Source organism: Zea mays, chromosome 9 (assembly GCF_902167145.1).
Source record: "Zea mays cultivar B73 chromosome 9, Zm-B73-REFERENCE-NAM-5.0, whole genome shotgun sequence".
In the NCBI taxonomy this organism is placed as follows: Eukaryota; Viridiplantae; Streptophyta; class Magnoliopsida; order Poales; family Poaceae; genus Zea; species Zea mays.
In genome coordinates this window covers 152,971,622-152,986,035 of record NC_050104.1, presented here as the reverse complement: position 1 = coordinate 152,986,035, position 14,414 = coordinate 152,971,622, and the positions used below count along the sequence as shown (strand labels likewise).

The following is a 14,414-nucleotide window of genomic DNA, read 5'->3' as shown; positions in this document are numbered from 1 at the left end:
GGCAGCATAGTATGGTGTGCGCCAGCCGCCCAGGCGAACCGAGACGCACTTGGAGAGCAAAGGTAGCAAGGGGCCAAATTATTAATAATAATAAATTACGTGGGGCCAGGACAAGGAGGGACCCGCGACCCATACATGAACAGTGTACAGCGCTTGATGCCCCGCGCTTCCATCAGGCGCGCAACAAATGACACTTGTACGCCTTGCAACTACCCGGCAATCATGGTCGTTCGTTCGTGAATCTAGCGGGCGCTGCCCATTGGCCAAGCTCTGTTTACAGTTCCTTCAAGCTTCCTTGCTTGCTCCTTTCCATGCATTGACAGGGGGCAGTGACAGACAGGCCCTCCTATATATAAAGTGATGTTCTGATACACTTCGTTCCTTTCATATGGAACTATAAATAAGAGCAGGTAAAGAATCACTTCTAAGGAAATACAGATAGAGCAAGAAGCATGGAGCCTCCGAGTGAGACAACAGGAGCCAAGTACTAACTGATAAAAAAGAGGATGCGGAAAGGGCACTCTCTGTATTTTTCTAAATCATGGTTGCTTTGCGGTATTTGAACAAATGGAAATACCAAAATTTTCGAAGATGAAAATCAGGAACAATCGCTTTCAGCGAAACCAGACACAGACTGGCTCCGCTGGCTGCAGTTCGGTGATGTGGTGGTACTAGCGAATCTCTCCGTTCGCTATTGTCTTCACCCTGCAGACTCCAGCCGAGGTAGTGAAGGGCACATCTCTGTAGCACGCCACCAGCTCACCGTTGCTGTGCAACTCGGCGGCCAGCTTCTCCCACGTCTTGCTCTTGCCACTGAGGGAAGCCTCGGGCTCACCCGCGTACCCAGCAAAGGTAACACGCTCCCCCACAGCAGCAGACTCTGGAGGTTCCACCAACTCAACCTTACAGATAAGGGAGAGAGCAAATGTAGTCAGAAATCAAAATAACTGATACTGTCTTAAATTGATGGTTTCCAATTGAGGGCTTAAGCTTAAAGTGGTTATTGCGTGTAAAGAGTTTACTGTATTTGAAGATTACTATACCTTCGTGTGGTCCTCATTCGATGCAGCCAGAACCATTGCATGTGATTTTATGCCACGCATTGCCACCGGTTTCAGATTGCAGAGCACGCAGACTTTCCGGCTCTGCTAGCCCACAACAGATGTTAAGAAGTGATACAAGGGCGGTATTATCTAGAAAGACCAGAATTGATCTCAGAAGGGGCAACCTGCATTTCTTCAAGAGGTATGAATTTAACAAGGCCACTGACTACTGTTCTCGGCGCGTCCTCTCCAACATCAATCTCCTCCACGTAAAGGGAATCAGCATCTGGATGCTTCTCTGCTTTTCTGATAAGCCCCACTCTAATATCCAACTTTGCAACTGTAATGTCAGCCTCAGCTGTCTTCGATTTTGAGCCACCAGATTGTTTCTTCGGTTCCTTTTTTGTTCCTCCATCTGAAAGAGACACGAGAGGAAAACTAAGGAGGTGTTTGGCACAGGCGCACAGCACAGCTTCACAAAACCAGCTCAGCTTCATGAGCTTCAGAGTTGAGCAGCCCTGCTTCATTCAAAGTTGCAGAGTTATTAAAGTGTTTGGCCTGCAGACCAGCTTCAGCTTCATTAAAATGAGATTTTGTTTAGAAAAGTCTCTTGTACCCTTGAATGATGTATGAGGTTGTTTTATTTACATGTTATGAAAACTTTAATAAAAAATTAACAGTACACCATATATATAAAATAATGTTTGTAAGCCATACTAATATAGACTGGCATTTTATATAGAAAGACGTAAGCATCAGCACAGCTTCCATTCCATCCAATCGCTTCAAACACAAAACAAAATTAACAGCAACGACTAAACATTGTAATCACAAACCAATGGAATAGAAAAAGGGTAACCAAACTAACATTATATATAACTACAAAAGATGCTTCTTTTCTTCACCTCCGTTTTTTCTGATTTTTTTTTACTTTTAGTTTTGGTGGATTTATTTCCCCGACGATGCTTGTCTCAAATCCCTGACGACAATGCTAATATACCAGCTTCAGCTTCAAGCACCTGGATTGAAGTGGGGATCGATCATGCAGGGACTGTTGATCGGGGACAGAGGAGTGGCGGCTGGGGCTGCAGGGGAGGAGTGGGAGCAAACGGGAGGCACGAAGCAACAGCCCCTGCCGCCGTGCACGTTGCTGGCGTGATGGCTACCGAGCGTCTGGTAAGAGCAGAACACCTTGGACGCGACGCACTGGAACTGTGTCCGCTTCTCCACCGGCGCCGGGGCCGGAGCCCGCGGAAGTGGCACGGGGAGCATGTAGCCATCTTCAGTGTCGTCGTCCTCGGCGAGTACAGCAGATGGTCAGGAGTCGCGGGAGAGCATCATGAGGGATAGCGCCACGTCCGCGGGGTTGCGACCTCTAACAGTGAGCTCGCCGATCAGCGAGATGCCGAGATGGCAAAGAGACAGCCGGCAAGATGGCGAGCCGCGGGAATAGAAAAAAAGGATTTGTTTTCTGGGTCTAAAATCAACAGCAAAGGTGGGTAATGTTACCCCCCAACTTTACGCGAGAGTTGAAATTACTCATTTGTGTAGCACCCCTTTAGTTGCTTCACGGTTTTTGGTGAAGTTTGGGTAACTTCACATTTTTTTTTGTGAAGCTGAGTTTTTTAAATTGGTACTGTTTGGCTAAGAGGTTTATGAAGCTAAGTTGATTTTCGTGAAGTGAACCAGTCCCAAACACCCTCTAAATAATGACTGATTGAAACTTGGAAATAGCTTTGCAGAATATAATCAAAACAGAAGTCAAATTACTTCAAACAGAAAAAGGCTGCAATCTGCCATGGAAACATGCACTCCGATAGCAGTAGTTTAAGGAAATAAATGAGTACGTGATACACCAACGAATAGCATGGCAACAGGGACTTTTCTGTTTGTCCCCAAATGTGCAACCAAAAGGAGTTGTTCCTCCTTATGTCCCTAGCCAACATAAGGAGAATAAATAAGAATGTCAAGGTATTATACCAGATAATTTTGTGCCCTTGAGCTGGTTAGCAACTTTGTTGGCTTCAGCATCAGCTGCTGCTTTTGAGCTTCTCTCAGCTTGACTCCCTGCATATTTTTCTCTATGGAGAGCTACGTCTTCATCTTTCTGCATCCATATATCGAGTTAAGATATATAAAATTATGGCCAATTGGTGAAAATATAACTAAAAAAGCAAAGACACACCAATTCCTTGAACAGAGGTGCGGGTTTCCCTATTCTGTGACCTGCTGGTACAAAATTCCAAGGAGTTTTTGCCTTCGCAATTTCTCCCTTTTCTTCACTTAATGACAGATTTTCTTCTGGAGATAAATTTAGTTGACGTAACACCTTTGCAAAAGGATTGCATTATAAGATTCAAGTGAAAATCATTAGTCCAATTAAGTCAGACAAGATACAGTGACAAACAGGATCATACTTCATCAGAAAAAGAGGGCATGAAAGGCTCCAGCAGACAGGCAAGCAGGTAAACAAGGCCAACTGAAGTTTTCATCACGATTGCACATGCTGCAGGATCTTCCTTGTAAAGTTTCCAAAACTGGCTCTCCTACAGTGATTTAGCAAACAAGAGATAACTAAAAGGCACTATAATCTCCAGGGGGGGGACTAAACAAAAACAACGCCAGAACAAGATTTACTTGCAAATATGCATTTCCATCACTAGAAATGCCCATTGCACTCTTGAGTCCTTGTTTCAGTTTAACCTGTCATGAAGAGACACAATTTTGTAAAACCTAGCTGTTCGCACAACTATAGATGGCTAAACATGCAGTGCTGGAACTGTTCTGTCAATAGTTCAAAATAAGCTACCTTTTCCATTGCGTCGAGATATTGTTCAACCCATTTACTGGTTTTTTCTGCAAGTGTTTTTGTCAATGTGTGCGCGCCCGCATTAGGTGCATCGGGTACAACAGAACCATATCCAGCTCCTACAAAAACAGAAATGTCAAATAAGAACAATGATGATCACAGATGATTAATCTATTGACAGATAACACATAAAGATGTTTGATTTAGACTGTGACTGACCAGCTGGTTTTGCAACAAAACTTAGCACACGATTAATGAAGTTTCCCAAGTTGTTCAGCAACTCGCTGTTCAATTTGGCTTGCAAATCAGCCCAAGTAAAGAGTGTATCTGATGCCTGAATAATTCAGATAAAAAATGTTACATGTCAAAATGTTGTGTACTATCATAAACATGAATATCAACAAAACAACCTTCCATACTGACCTCAGGGCGATTCATAAGCAAATAGTATCGCCATACTTCAGGAGGAATATTTGTATCCTTTGCATCATTACCAAAGACTCCAATACCTTTACTCTTGGAAAATTTGCCTACAGACACAGAAGTGTATGCATATACATCAGAATCTTTTTGATGAAGCACAAAGAAAATTTGAAAGCACAATTGGGCAATAGTAGATTATCCATGCTCCTATACAGTATTCCATATAAGAGAAGAAACAATATAATAGCCATTGTACAGTGTCTACCATAAGCATTTAACAAAACTCTGCCACAGGAAGGGGGGGGCATGCCCCCTGGGCATTGCAATAAGCTGTACCAGGATTAAAATACAGACCAGCGAGAGTAGATCCCCAAGCACACTGCTCTAACTGGTATAATTCGCATATACATCAGAATTTTATGTAGCACAAGAAAAATTCAAAAGCACATTGAATCATAGCAAATTAGCAATGCTCCTATGCAGTAGATCATTTAAGAGAAACTGTTTAAACTATATTTATAAGAAACAATGTTTAAATTGTTTCTGATGAATATAGTTAAATTAGTAGCTTGGTATAACTGTACAGCAAATGAAGACTACGAGAAGCGTATCTGCAGGCAAAAGCAAGAAAAACTAAAGTAATTTAATATATCAGACAGTTTTGATGCATAAGTACAAATCCAGCTTCATGCCACTATTTTCTTGCACCACAAGTTCAATGAGGAGTCAAACAACCAAATGAGAAAAATGCTTAATATTTAGTGCAAACAAAACAAATTTAGCATTTATCAAAAGACCAAACATCTTTCCAAGACCAGAGGAACTCCACTTAAAATAAATAAGCATCAAACAAATACTCCCTCCATACCAATTTATAAGATGTTTTGCCTTTTTAAAATACATTGTTTTATTATGTACTTAGACATAATGTATATCTAAATGCATAGCAAAAGCTATGTATCTAGAAATGCTAAAACATTTTGTAATTTAGAATGGAGGGAGTACTAATGACTCATGAACTAAGCATGAATCAACATTAGGTAAGAAATATGTAACCACCATATCATGTACCTGCTTCATAATTCAAATATTCAGTAACACTTATCGTTTTCATCATTGTCCACTTTTCCCCAGTTCCGAGTAGCGTTGAAGGGAACATGATCTAAAAAAGAGCATTCCATCAAATAAAAACTTGATCCAAAAGGAGTACAGGCATAAGGATGAAACTGCACTAGTCATAAGGATGTGTTTGGTTTGGCTTTGGCTTTTGCCCCATAAAAGCCAAAATCCAAACCAAAGGACTGGATCCAGAAAGCAACTTTTTGTAAAAGCCGACTTTTTCGCAGTGCAAAACTGAAAGCACCCCTGGACCAGCTTTTAGTGGCTTCCGGATAGAACTGTGAAAACATATATTGAAGAACTTTTAACGGTTTTTAGTGGTTTCCACCAAACGGTTTTTAGCTTCTTAACAGCTCACAACAGTTTTTTCCACAGCTCACAGCCCACAGTAACTTTTTTCACAGCCACAGCCCAACCAAACAGACTTTTTTCAAGTGCCATTAACGAACATAAAAGCATGGACATTTTGTTCAAATCCTTAATTTGTTGCTGAAATCTAGGGTACAGTAAAACACCCTTAATGATAAAAAAATGATCAATTACAGAACAAAACGCATGAGGACTGGTCAACCATTCACTTTTGGATAGAATTTAGTGTTCGATATGCCATTATGTTATATATGTCGAAACCCAACCAAACTGTACTCAAAGGATGGCAATCTGTATTGAGCAATTACTTTTCATAGTTGTGAATTGTGATAAACCTTGAAGCTACAGGAACATCATGAAAGGGTAAAAGGGTCTCTTTATAGAGATCATCTCATGCCAAAACAATATCAAAGTTAGAAAAAACTGCTGCAACGGCATTGTTATTTTACCGTGTGAAACGGCACATTATCTTTGCCCATAAACTGAAACAATTCTACATTATCAGGATTCTTCCACCACTTCTCCCACTCAGGTGTATAGGATGCCGTAATAGACACGTAGCCGATAGGTGCATCAAACCAAACATAGAACACCTGAAAATAATCAAAATGAGGAAACTGGATAATTCGTTAAAGACAGAAATGTGTAATTTCTATGCTCAAACCTTGTCTTTATACTTCTCATGGGGGACAGGAACACCCCATTTAAGATCTCTGGTGATGCAGCGTGGCTTTAGCCCTTCCTTCAGCCATGCATTTGTTGCTTGAATAGCATTTTGACTCCACAAACCAGCAACTGAAGTTTCATTGATGTAGTTTACCAGCTTGTCTCTCAATAGAGGAAGCTCCAAAAATAAGTGATCCGTGTCACGAATACGTGGAGTGTTCTTACAAACCTACATGGAAAATCACAAGATAAGAAGGCAATTTATAATTACAATTCTATGATATATTATACGCTTAAATCAATTATATTGACAGAGGCAAAAATGGCAGAGCACAGTATCAAAGTATACATTCCTACCTTGCACTTTGGGTCAATAAGTTCAGTTGGATTCAACAAGGTGCTGCATGTTTCACACTGATCTCCTCTTGCTGATGCGTTGCAGACTTTGTTCGGGCATGTTCCTTCAACAAGCCTATCAGCTAAAAATTTTTGGCATGTATCGCAGTAAAGCTGCAAAGAAGGTAAAACTCATAGCAGAAACAAAAAAAACAAAGATAATTATACAAGTACAACGTCAAGAATAAGTTTTACCTGCTGCATAGTATTTTCTGTGAGCCAATTGTTTTCCATCAATTTATGGAAAATTGCATGGCAGACTTCTGTCTGCTCAGGAGAAGAGGTCCGTCCAAACTTGTCAAATTTTATGTTAAACCACTTGTAAACTTCATTGTGGATAGCATGGTACCTACATTTTACAGAAGGGAAAACTTCTTATGAAGAAAGCAATTTTTTATTATGTAATACAAGCATGTTTATGTTTACAAGAAGTGGATATAGCAACGTACAACTGGAACATTTATGTGTAAGTTACAAAACAAAGTAAATACAATGAATATCATAGAAGCCCAATTTTTAAAGATATGGGAGATATATAATTGATGAACCCCCTTGCAGCAATACAAACATTCAGCACTTCCAGGTTGAAAACACACACAACAAAATTCACATGATCGATGATCAAGTTATCAACCAGACAACCAACCTCTTCCTCTGATCCCAAATATATATTGTGCAGAACAGGGGGACAGGGGCACGGTCTTCAATGTAACGCTTTGATTTGCAATTTTTGTTAATATATACTATTTAAAACAGGGAAGATTATGTATATGAATGTATTTATTTTCCATAATGAATGTTGTAAATATATGCTAGTTTTCAATTTGATATACTAATAGTCCAAAGTTAAGAAAGACTTATTGCATGAATCCTAAAACAACCTAAATTCAGAATCAGAGGTAGTATTCCATAAATCAAACCATTCATCTACAGAAATCTAGGCATCAACTAGCTACTGCACCGCTAGTCCTGTTCGATGTGATTCAGGAGAAGTCTAATCAAAATTCAATGACAGTTTAATCAACCAAATCAGCTGATATGTGAATGTTTTATCATTCTGGCCCACGAGGACAGGTGCAGCTCATGGCTCTTAACAGATATTATGAGCACTTCAGATGTTCAGAAATTCTCTTGCCATGGAGCGTGGGCAGTTGCATGAGCTATTGAGGCTCGGGCAGGCATTCGGACCAAAGGCTGGCCTTCTATCAATATTAAACTGTCAGACGCATGCCTGAGTGCCGAAAATAAATCAGATAAATGCTTTAACAAGCCCCTAAATTTAAGCATATGTCAAATGATTGGTTCCATTAAAGGCTAGGACTGTTGCAGATAAGCTTAATGGCGTGAAATTTGTTCTCTCTTTACCAGCCCACGTAGACATATTTGCATTGTACACCCCTTTATGTCCCTGCTTTTAGCTTACTATAGTTCTCAAGTATCATAGCTGCGCATAAACATAGTTCCGTTCTACACTTCTACTGCAACCTCAGGACACTAAATCCTAAACCACACATGAGGACACTAAATCCTAAACCACCCGCTCCACCATGTTGCGCTGAACCAAAACCACAAACCAGACAGCTCGAGAGGAATTAAACCAAACCAACTTCTCAAGACAACAAGTAGGAAAGGTGATGACAGATATCGGCGCGCTTACTTATCGCAGATCTCCTTGGGCGTGCACTTCTCCTCCATGGCCTTCGTTTCGGTGGCGGTGCCATACTCGTCCGTCCCGCATATGTAGATAGCGTTGTAACCCCGGAGCCGGCAGTACCGCGCGAACACGTCTGCGCTGAGCACACCTGCGCACACGGCCATCGAATCGAATCCCCATCGGACGGGAAACAGGAAAGGGAGAGAAGAAACGGGTGAGAAAAAAATTGGGGGCAGGCGGATGCTCACAGCCGATGATGTTCCCTAGGTGCGGGACATTATTGACGTACGGAAGTGCGCTAGTGATGAGTATGTTGCGGCGGCCGGGAATCGGCAGCTTCGGCGGCGGCGGCGACGACGACGACGCCATCGGGACAGAAGGGTTTAGGGCTGGCTAACAGGATAGTTCGTTGTACGAGACTGCTAGTGGGTCACTCCGTCTCGTCTCGAGCCTAGACCGTGAAGGCTTCTGCTACGGGTCCTACTGTCAGAAATAACGCGTAAATTTGGGCTGGGAGTGCCGGGTAGATATCCGATTTTATCCCGACAAAGTTGATGTTAATCTTTACTTGTATTATCACACGTATTATTATAAATAAAATTTTAAATAAATTGTTTTATATATTATTTGCTCTCTAAAAAGATGAATAAGTATCTAAATTCGGTATCAGAATCCTGAATCTGTACCGCATTTTATACTAACATTTAAGAAAATATAAGTTGAATGTGAGATTTACATTTTATAATTTTTTCATTATAATTTTTTTAAAATATAACATTAAAAACAAGAATACAAATTTGTGTAGATGTAACGAAAAAACCGACATCCGAATAAATATCTGTTTTCGTCCATTTTTGATCTTGTTTTTTTTTCCTTAGTCCGATCAGAAACAGGTTTTTCAGGCGGTTTTTCTAAAATTTCATTTAAAATTTAACAATATTGTGAAAAAATATATAAATCAGGGGAAAATGTGGTAACAAAATTGCACGCTTTTTTGAGTGGTCTGTCATATCCTATTTTATTTTTTAAAAATTAGTCGGTATTTATGGGGGAAAACAACGTCCAGAAAGCACAATTTTTTGGTCAAGAAAACTGAAATTCGTTTTTTTAACTATACAACGAGTTTTCTGGAAAAATCGTTCTATTCTTGGGAGCTTTTCCGAGAATCTAAGTATCGTAATGATTATATACGGAGTAAGTTCACAGGGTTTAGGATCTAGGAAGTGATAGATTCTTCCTATCACGACTACTCGGTCGAGGTTCGGTTCTTGCAAACATACTCCCCGTTGAGGTGGTCACAAAGACCGGGTCGCTTTCAACCCTTTCCCTCTCTCGAACAGACACTTAGACCGAGTGAGCTTCTCTTCTCAATCAATTGGGACACTTAGTCCCCACAAGGACCACCACACAATTGGTGTCTCTTACTTTGATTATAAATGTCTTGGGAATAAGAATGGGGAATAAGAAAAGCGATCCAAGCGCAAGAGCTCAAAAGAACACTGCAAAACTCTCTCTTCTAGTCACTATTGCTTTGAGTGGAATTGAGACTTGGAGAGATTTTGATTCACTCTAATTGTGTCTTGTATTGAATACACTAACTCTTGTATTGAATGTGTTGGCTGAAAACTTGGATGATTTGAAGTGTGGTGGTTGGGGGTATTTATAGCCTCAACCATCAAAGTGGTCGTTGGGGAAAGCTGTTGTCGAAGGGCGCATCGGACAGTCCGGTGCGCCAACCACGTCACCCAACCGTTAGGGTTCGACCGTTGGAGCTCTGACAAGTGGGGCCACCGGACAGTCCGATGGTGCACCGGACAGGTCATGTTCACTGTCCGGTGCGCCTTCCGGCGCCTGCTCTGACTCTGCGCGCTATCGTGCACTGTTCACTGTTCCTGTAGCTTTTGCAGACGACCGTTGGCGCAGTTAGCCATTGCTCCGCTTGGCACACCGGACAGTCCGGTGCTACACCGGACAGTCCGGTGCTACACCGGACAGTCCGGTGAATTATAGCGGAGAGGCTCCCCAAAAACTCGAAGCTAGCAAGTTGGAGTTGATCCACCTGGTGCACCGGACACATTCCGGTGCGCTAGACCAGGGCTGCCTTCGATTGGTTTTGCTCCTTTCTATTTGAACCCTTTCTTGGACTTTTTATTAGTTTGTGTTGAACCTTTGACACCTGTAGAACTTATATTCTAGAGCAAACTAGTTAGTCCAATTATTTGTGTTGGGCAATTCAACCACCAAAATCATTTAGAAAAAGGTTTGACCCTATTTCCCTTTCAATCTCTCCCTTTTTGGTGATTGATGCCAACACAAACCAAAGCAAATAAATAAGTGCAGAATTGAACTAGTTTGCATAAGGTAAGTGCAAAGGTTGCTTGGAATTAAACCAATTTATACGTTCATAGGATATGCATGGATTGCTTTATTTCTTTTAACATTTTGGACCACGCTTGCACCACTTGTTTTGTTTTTGCAAAAAGTCAAAGGTAAATGAATAAAATTTCGAGAAGCATTTTCAAGATTTGAAATTTTCTCCCCCTGTTTCAAATGTTTTTCCTTTGACTTAACAAAACTCCCCCTTAATGAAATTCTCCTCTTAGTGTTTAAGAGGGTTTTAGATATTAATTATTGAAAGAGGCCATACCAAATTGAAATTATATCAAGAAATAAGATACCAATTGGAAGACTACATTTACACATTTTTGAAATTGGTGATGGTGCGGTCCTTTTGCTTTGGGCTAATACTTTCTCCCCTTTTGGCATGAATCGCCAAAAACGGATACTTTGTGAGTGAAATATGAGCCCTTCATTACTTTCTCTCCCCCTTTGGCAAACAATATATGAGTGAAGATTATACCAAATTGGAGAGCAGTGCGGAGTGATGGCGAAGGATGAATAATTCAATGGACTGGAGTGGAAGCCTTGTCTTCGCCGAAGACTCCATTTCCCTTTCAATCTATGACTTGACATGAAATACACTTGACAACACATTAGTCATAGCATATGAAAGAGATATGATCAAAGGTATATAAATGAGCTATGTGTGCAAAGTATCAATCAAAATTCCTAGAATCAAGAATGTTTAGCTCATGCCTAAGTTTAGTAAAGGTTTTCTCATCTAGTGGTTTGGTAAAGATATCGGCTAATTGTTCTTTGGTGCTAACATAAGCAATCTCGATATCCCCCATTTGTTGGTGATCCCTCAAAAAGTGATACCGAATGGCTATGTGCTTAGTGCGGCCGTGCTCAACGGGATTATCCGCCATGCGGATTGCACTCTCATTATCACATAGGAGAGGAACTTTGGTTAATTTGTAACTATAGTCCCTAAGGGTTTGCCTCATCCAAAGCAATTGCGCGCAACAATGGCCTGTGGCAATGTACTCGACTTCGGCGGTAGAAAGAGCTACTGAATTTTGCTTCTTTGAAGCCCAAGACACCAGGGATCTTCCCAAGAACTGACAAGTCTCTGGTGTGCTCTTCCTATCAATCTTACACCCTGCCCAATCAGCATCTGAATATCCCATTAAATCAAAAGTGGATCCCTTGGGGTACCAAAGACCAAACTTAGGTGTATGAACTAGATATCTCAAGATTCTTTTCATGGCCCTAAGGTGAACTTCCTTAGGATCGGCTTGGAATCTTGCACTCATGCATACGGAAAGCATAATATCCGGTCGAGATGCACATAAATAGAGTAACGATCCTATCATCAACTGGTATACCTTTTGATCTACGGATTTACCTCCCGTGTCGAGGTCAAGATGCCCATTGGTTCCCATGGGTGTCTTGATGGGCTTGGCATCCTTCATTCCAGACTTGGTGAGTATGTCTTGAATGTACTTCGTTTGGCTGATGAAGGTGCCCTCTTGGAGTTGCTTCACTTGAAATCCTAAGAAATACTTCAACTCCCCCATCATAAACATCTCGAATTTTTGAATCATGATCCTACTAAACTCTTCACAAGTAGATTTGTTAGTAAACCCAATATGATACCATCAACATAAATTTGGCATACAAACATACCATTTGCAATTGTTTTAGTAAAGAGAGTAGGATCGGCTTTGCCGACTTTGAGGCCATTAGCGATAAGAAAATCTCTTAGGCATTCATACCATGCTCTTGGGGCTTGCTTGAGCCCATAAAGCGCCTTAGAGAGTTTATAAACGTGATTAGGGTACTCACTATCTTCAAAGCCGGGAGGTTGCTCAACATAGACCTCCTCCTTGATTGGTCCATTGAAGAAGGCACTTTTCATGTCCATTTGGTAAAGCTTAAAGCCATGGTAAGTAGCATAGGCAAGTAATATATGAATTGGCTCAAGCCTAGCTACAGGTGCATAGGTTTCACCGAAATCCAAACCTTCGACTTGTGAATAACCCTTGGCCACAAGTCTGGCTTTGTTCCTTGTCACCACACCATGCTCATCTTGCTTGTTGCGGAAGACCCACTTGGTTCCTATAACCTTTTGATTAGGACGTGGAACAAGATGTCAAACCTCATTCCTCGTGAAGTTGTTGAGTTCCTCTTGCATTGCCAACACCCAATCCGAATCCCTTAATGTGTCTTCCACCCTGTATGGCTCAATAGAAGACACAAAAGAGTAATGTTCACAAAAATGAGCGACACGAGATCGAGTGGTTACCCCCTTATGAATATTGTCGAGGATAGAGTTCACGGGGTGATCTCGTTGTATCGCTTGGTGGACTCTTGGGTGTGGCGGTCTTGGTTCATCATCATCTTCCTTGTCTTGATCATTGTCATCTCCTCCTTGATCATTGTCCTCCTCTTGAGGTGGCTCCTCTTGATCTTCATTTTCATCATCTTGAGCTTGATCCTCATCTTGGGTTGGTGGAGATGCTTGATTTGAAGATGATGGTTGATCTTGTGCATGTCAAGGCTCCTCGGATTCTTTAGGGCACACATCCCCAATGGACATGTTCCTTAGTGCGACGCATGGATCCTCTTCATCATCTAGCTCATCAAGTTCAACTTGCTCTACTTGAGAGTCGTTAGTCTCATCAAACACAATGTCATAAGAAACTTCAACTAGTCCAGTGGACTTGTTAAAGACTCTATATGCCCTTGTGTTTGAATCATAACCAAGTAAAAAGCCTTCTACAACCTTAGGAGCAAATTTAGATTTTCTACCTATTTTAACAAGAATAAAGCATTTGCTACCAAAGACTCTAAAATATGAAACATTGGGCTTTTTACCGGTGAGGAGTTCATACGATGTCTTCTTGAGGATTCGGTGAAGGTAGAGACGGTTGATGGCGTAGCAAGCAGTGTTGACTGCTTCCGCCCAAAACCGGTCCGAAGTCTTGTACTCATCAAGCATGGTCCTCGCCATGTCAAGTAGAGTTCTATTCTTCCTCTCCACTACACCATTTTGTTGTGGCGTGTAGGGAGAAGAGAACTAATGCTTGATGCCCTCATCCTCAAGAAAGCCTTCTATTTAAGAGTTCTTGAACTCCGTCCCGTTATCGTTTCTAATCTTTTTGATTCTTAAGCCAAACTCATTTTGAGCCCGTCTCAAGAATCCCTTCAATGTCTCTTGGGTTTGAGATTTATCCTGCAAAAAGAACACCCAAGTGAAGCGAGAATAATCATCCACAATTACAAGACAATACTTACTCCCGTCGATGCTTATGTAAGCTATCGGGCCGAATAGGTCCATGTGGAGTAGCTCAAGCGGCCTGTCGGTCGTCATGATGTTCTTGTGTGGATGGTGAACACCAACTTGCTTCCCTGCTTGACATGCGCTACAAATCCTGTCTTTCTCAAAATGAACATTTGTTAGTCCCAAAATGTGTTCTCCCTTTAGAAGCTTATGAAGATTCTTCATCCCAACGTGGGCTAGTCGGCGATGCCAGAGCCAACCCATGTTAGTCTTAGCAATTAAGCAAGTGTCGAGTTCAGCTCTATTAAA

The 14,414-nt window shown here is 41.3% G+C and overlaps 1 protein-coding gene across 2 annotated transcripts; it reads right to left on the bottom strand.

Moving 5' to 3' along the window:
• Positions 1-280: 280 nt before the first annotated feature.
• On the bottom strand, positions 281-8,991 carry LOC103639438 (probable methionine--tRNA ligase). 2 transcript variants are annotated; one of them, XR_004852839.1, is made up of 17 exons: positions 8,728-8,991; positions 8,483-8,627; positions 7,021-7,174; positions 6,787-6,939; positions 6,428-6,658; positions 6,213-6,356; positions 5,347-5,437; positions 4,276-4,382; positions 4,072-4,186; positions 3,853-3,971; positions 3,681-3,746; positions 3,461-3,589; positions 3,229-3,372; positions 3,024-3,150; positions 1,229-1,561; positions 1,044-1,145; positions 281-902 (listed from the first exon to the last, which is right to left on the bottom strand). XR_004852839.1 is itself a non-coding variant. In XM_008662177.4 (17 exons), the coding sequence occupies exons 1-17, from the start codon at positions 8,846-8,848 to the stop codon at positions 672-674; spliced, it is 2,409 nt and encodes an 802-aa protein (XP_008660399.1). In that variant the 5' UTR covers positions 8,849-8,991; the 3' UTR covers positions 281-671. The 2 variants fall into 2 exon arrangements, 1 of the variants encoding a protein (XP_008660399.1); XM_008662177.4 differs by having other exon boundaries at positions 1,229-1,458.
• Between the last annotated feature and the right edge of the window lie 5,423 nt (positions 8,992-14,414).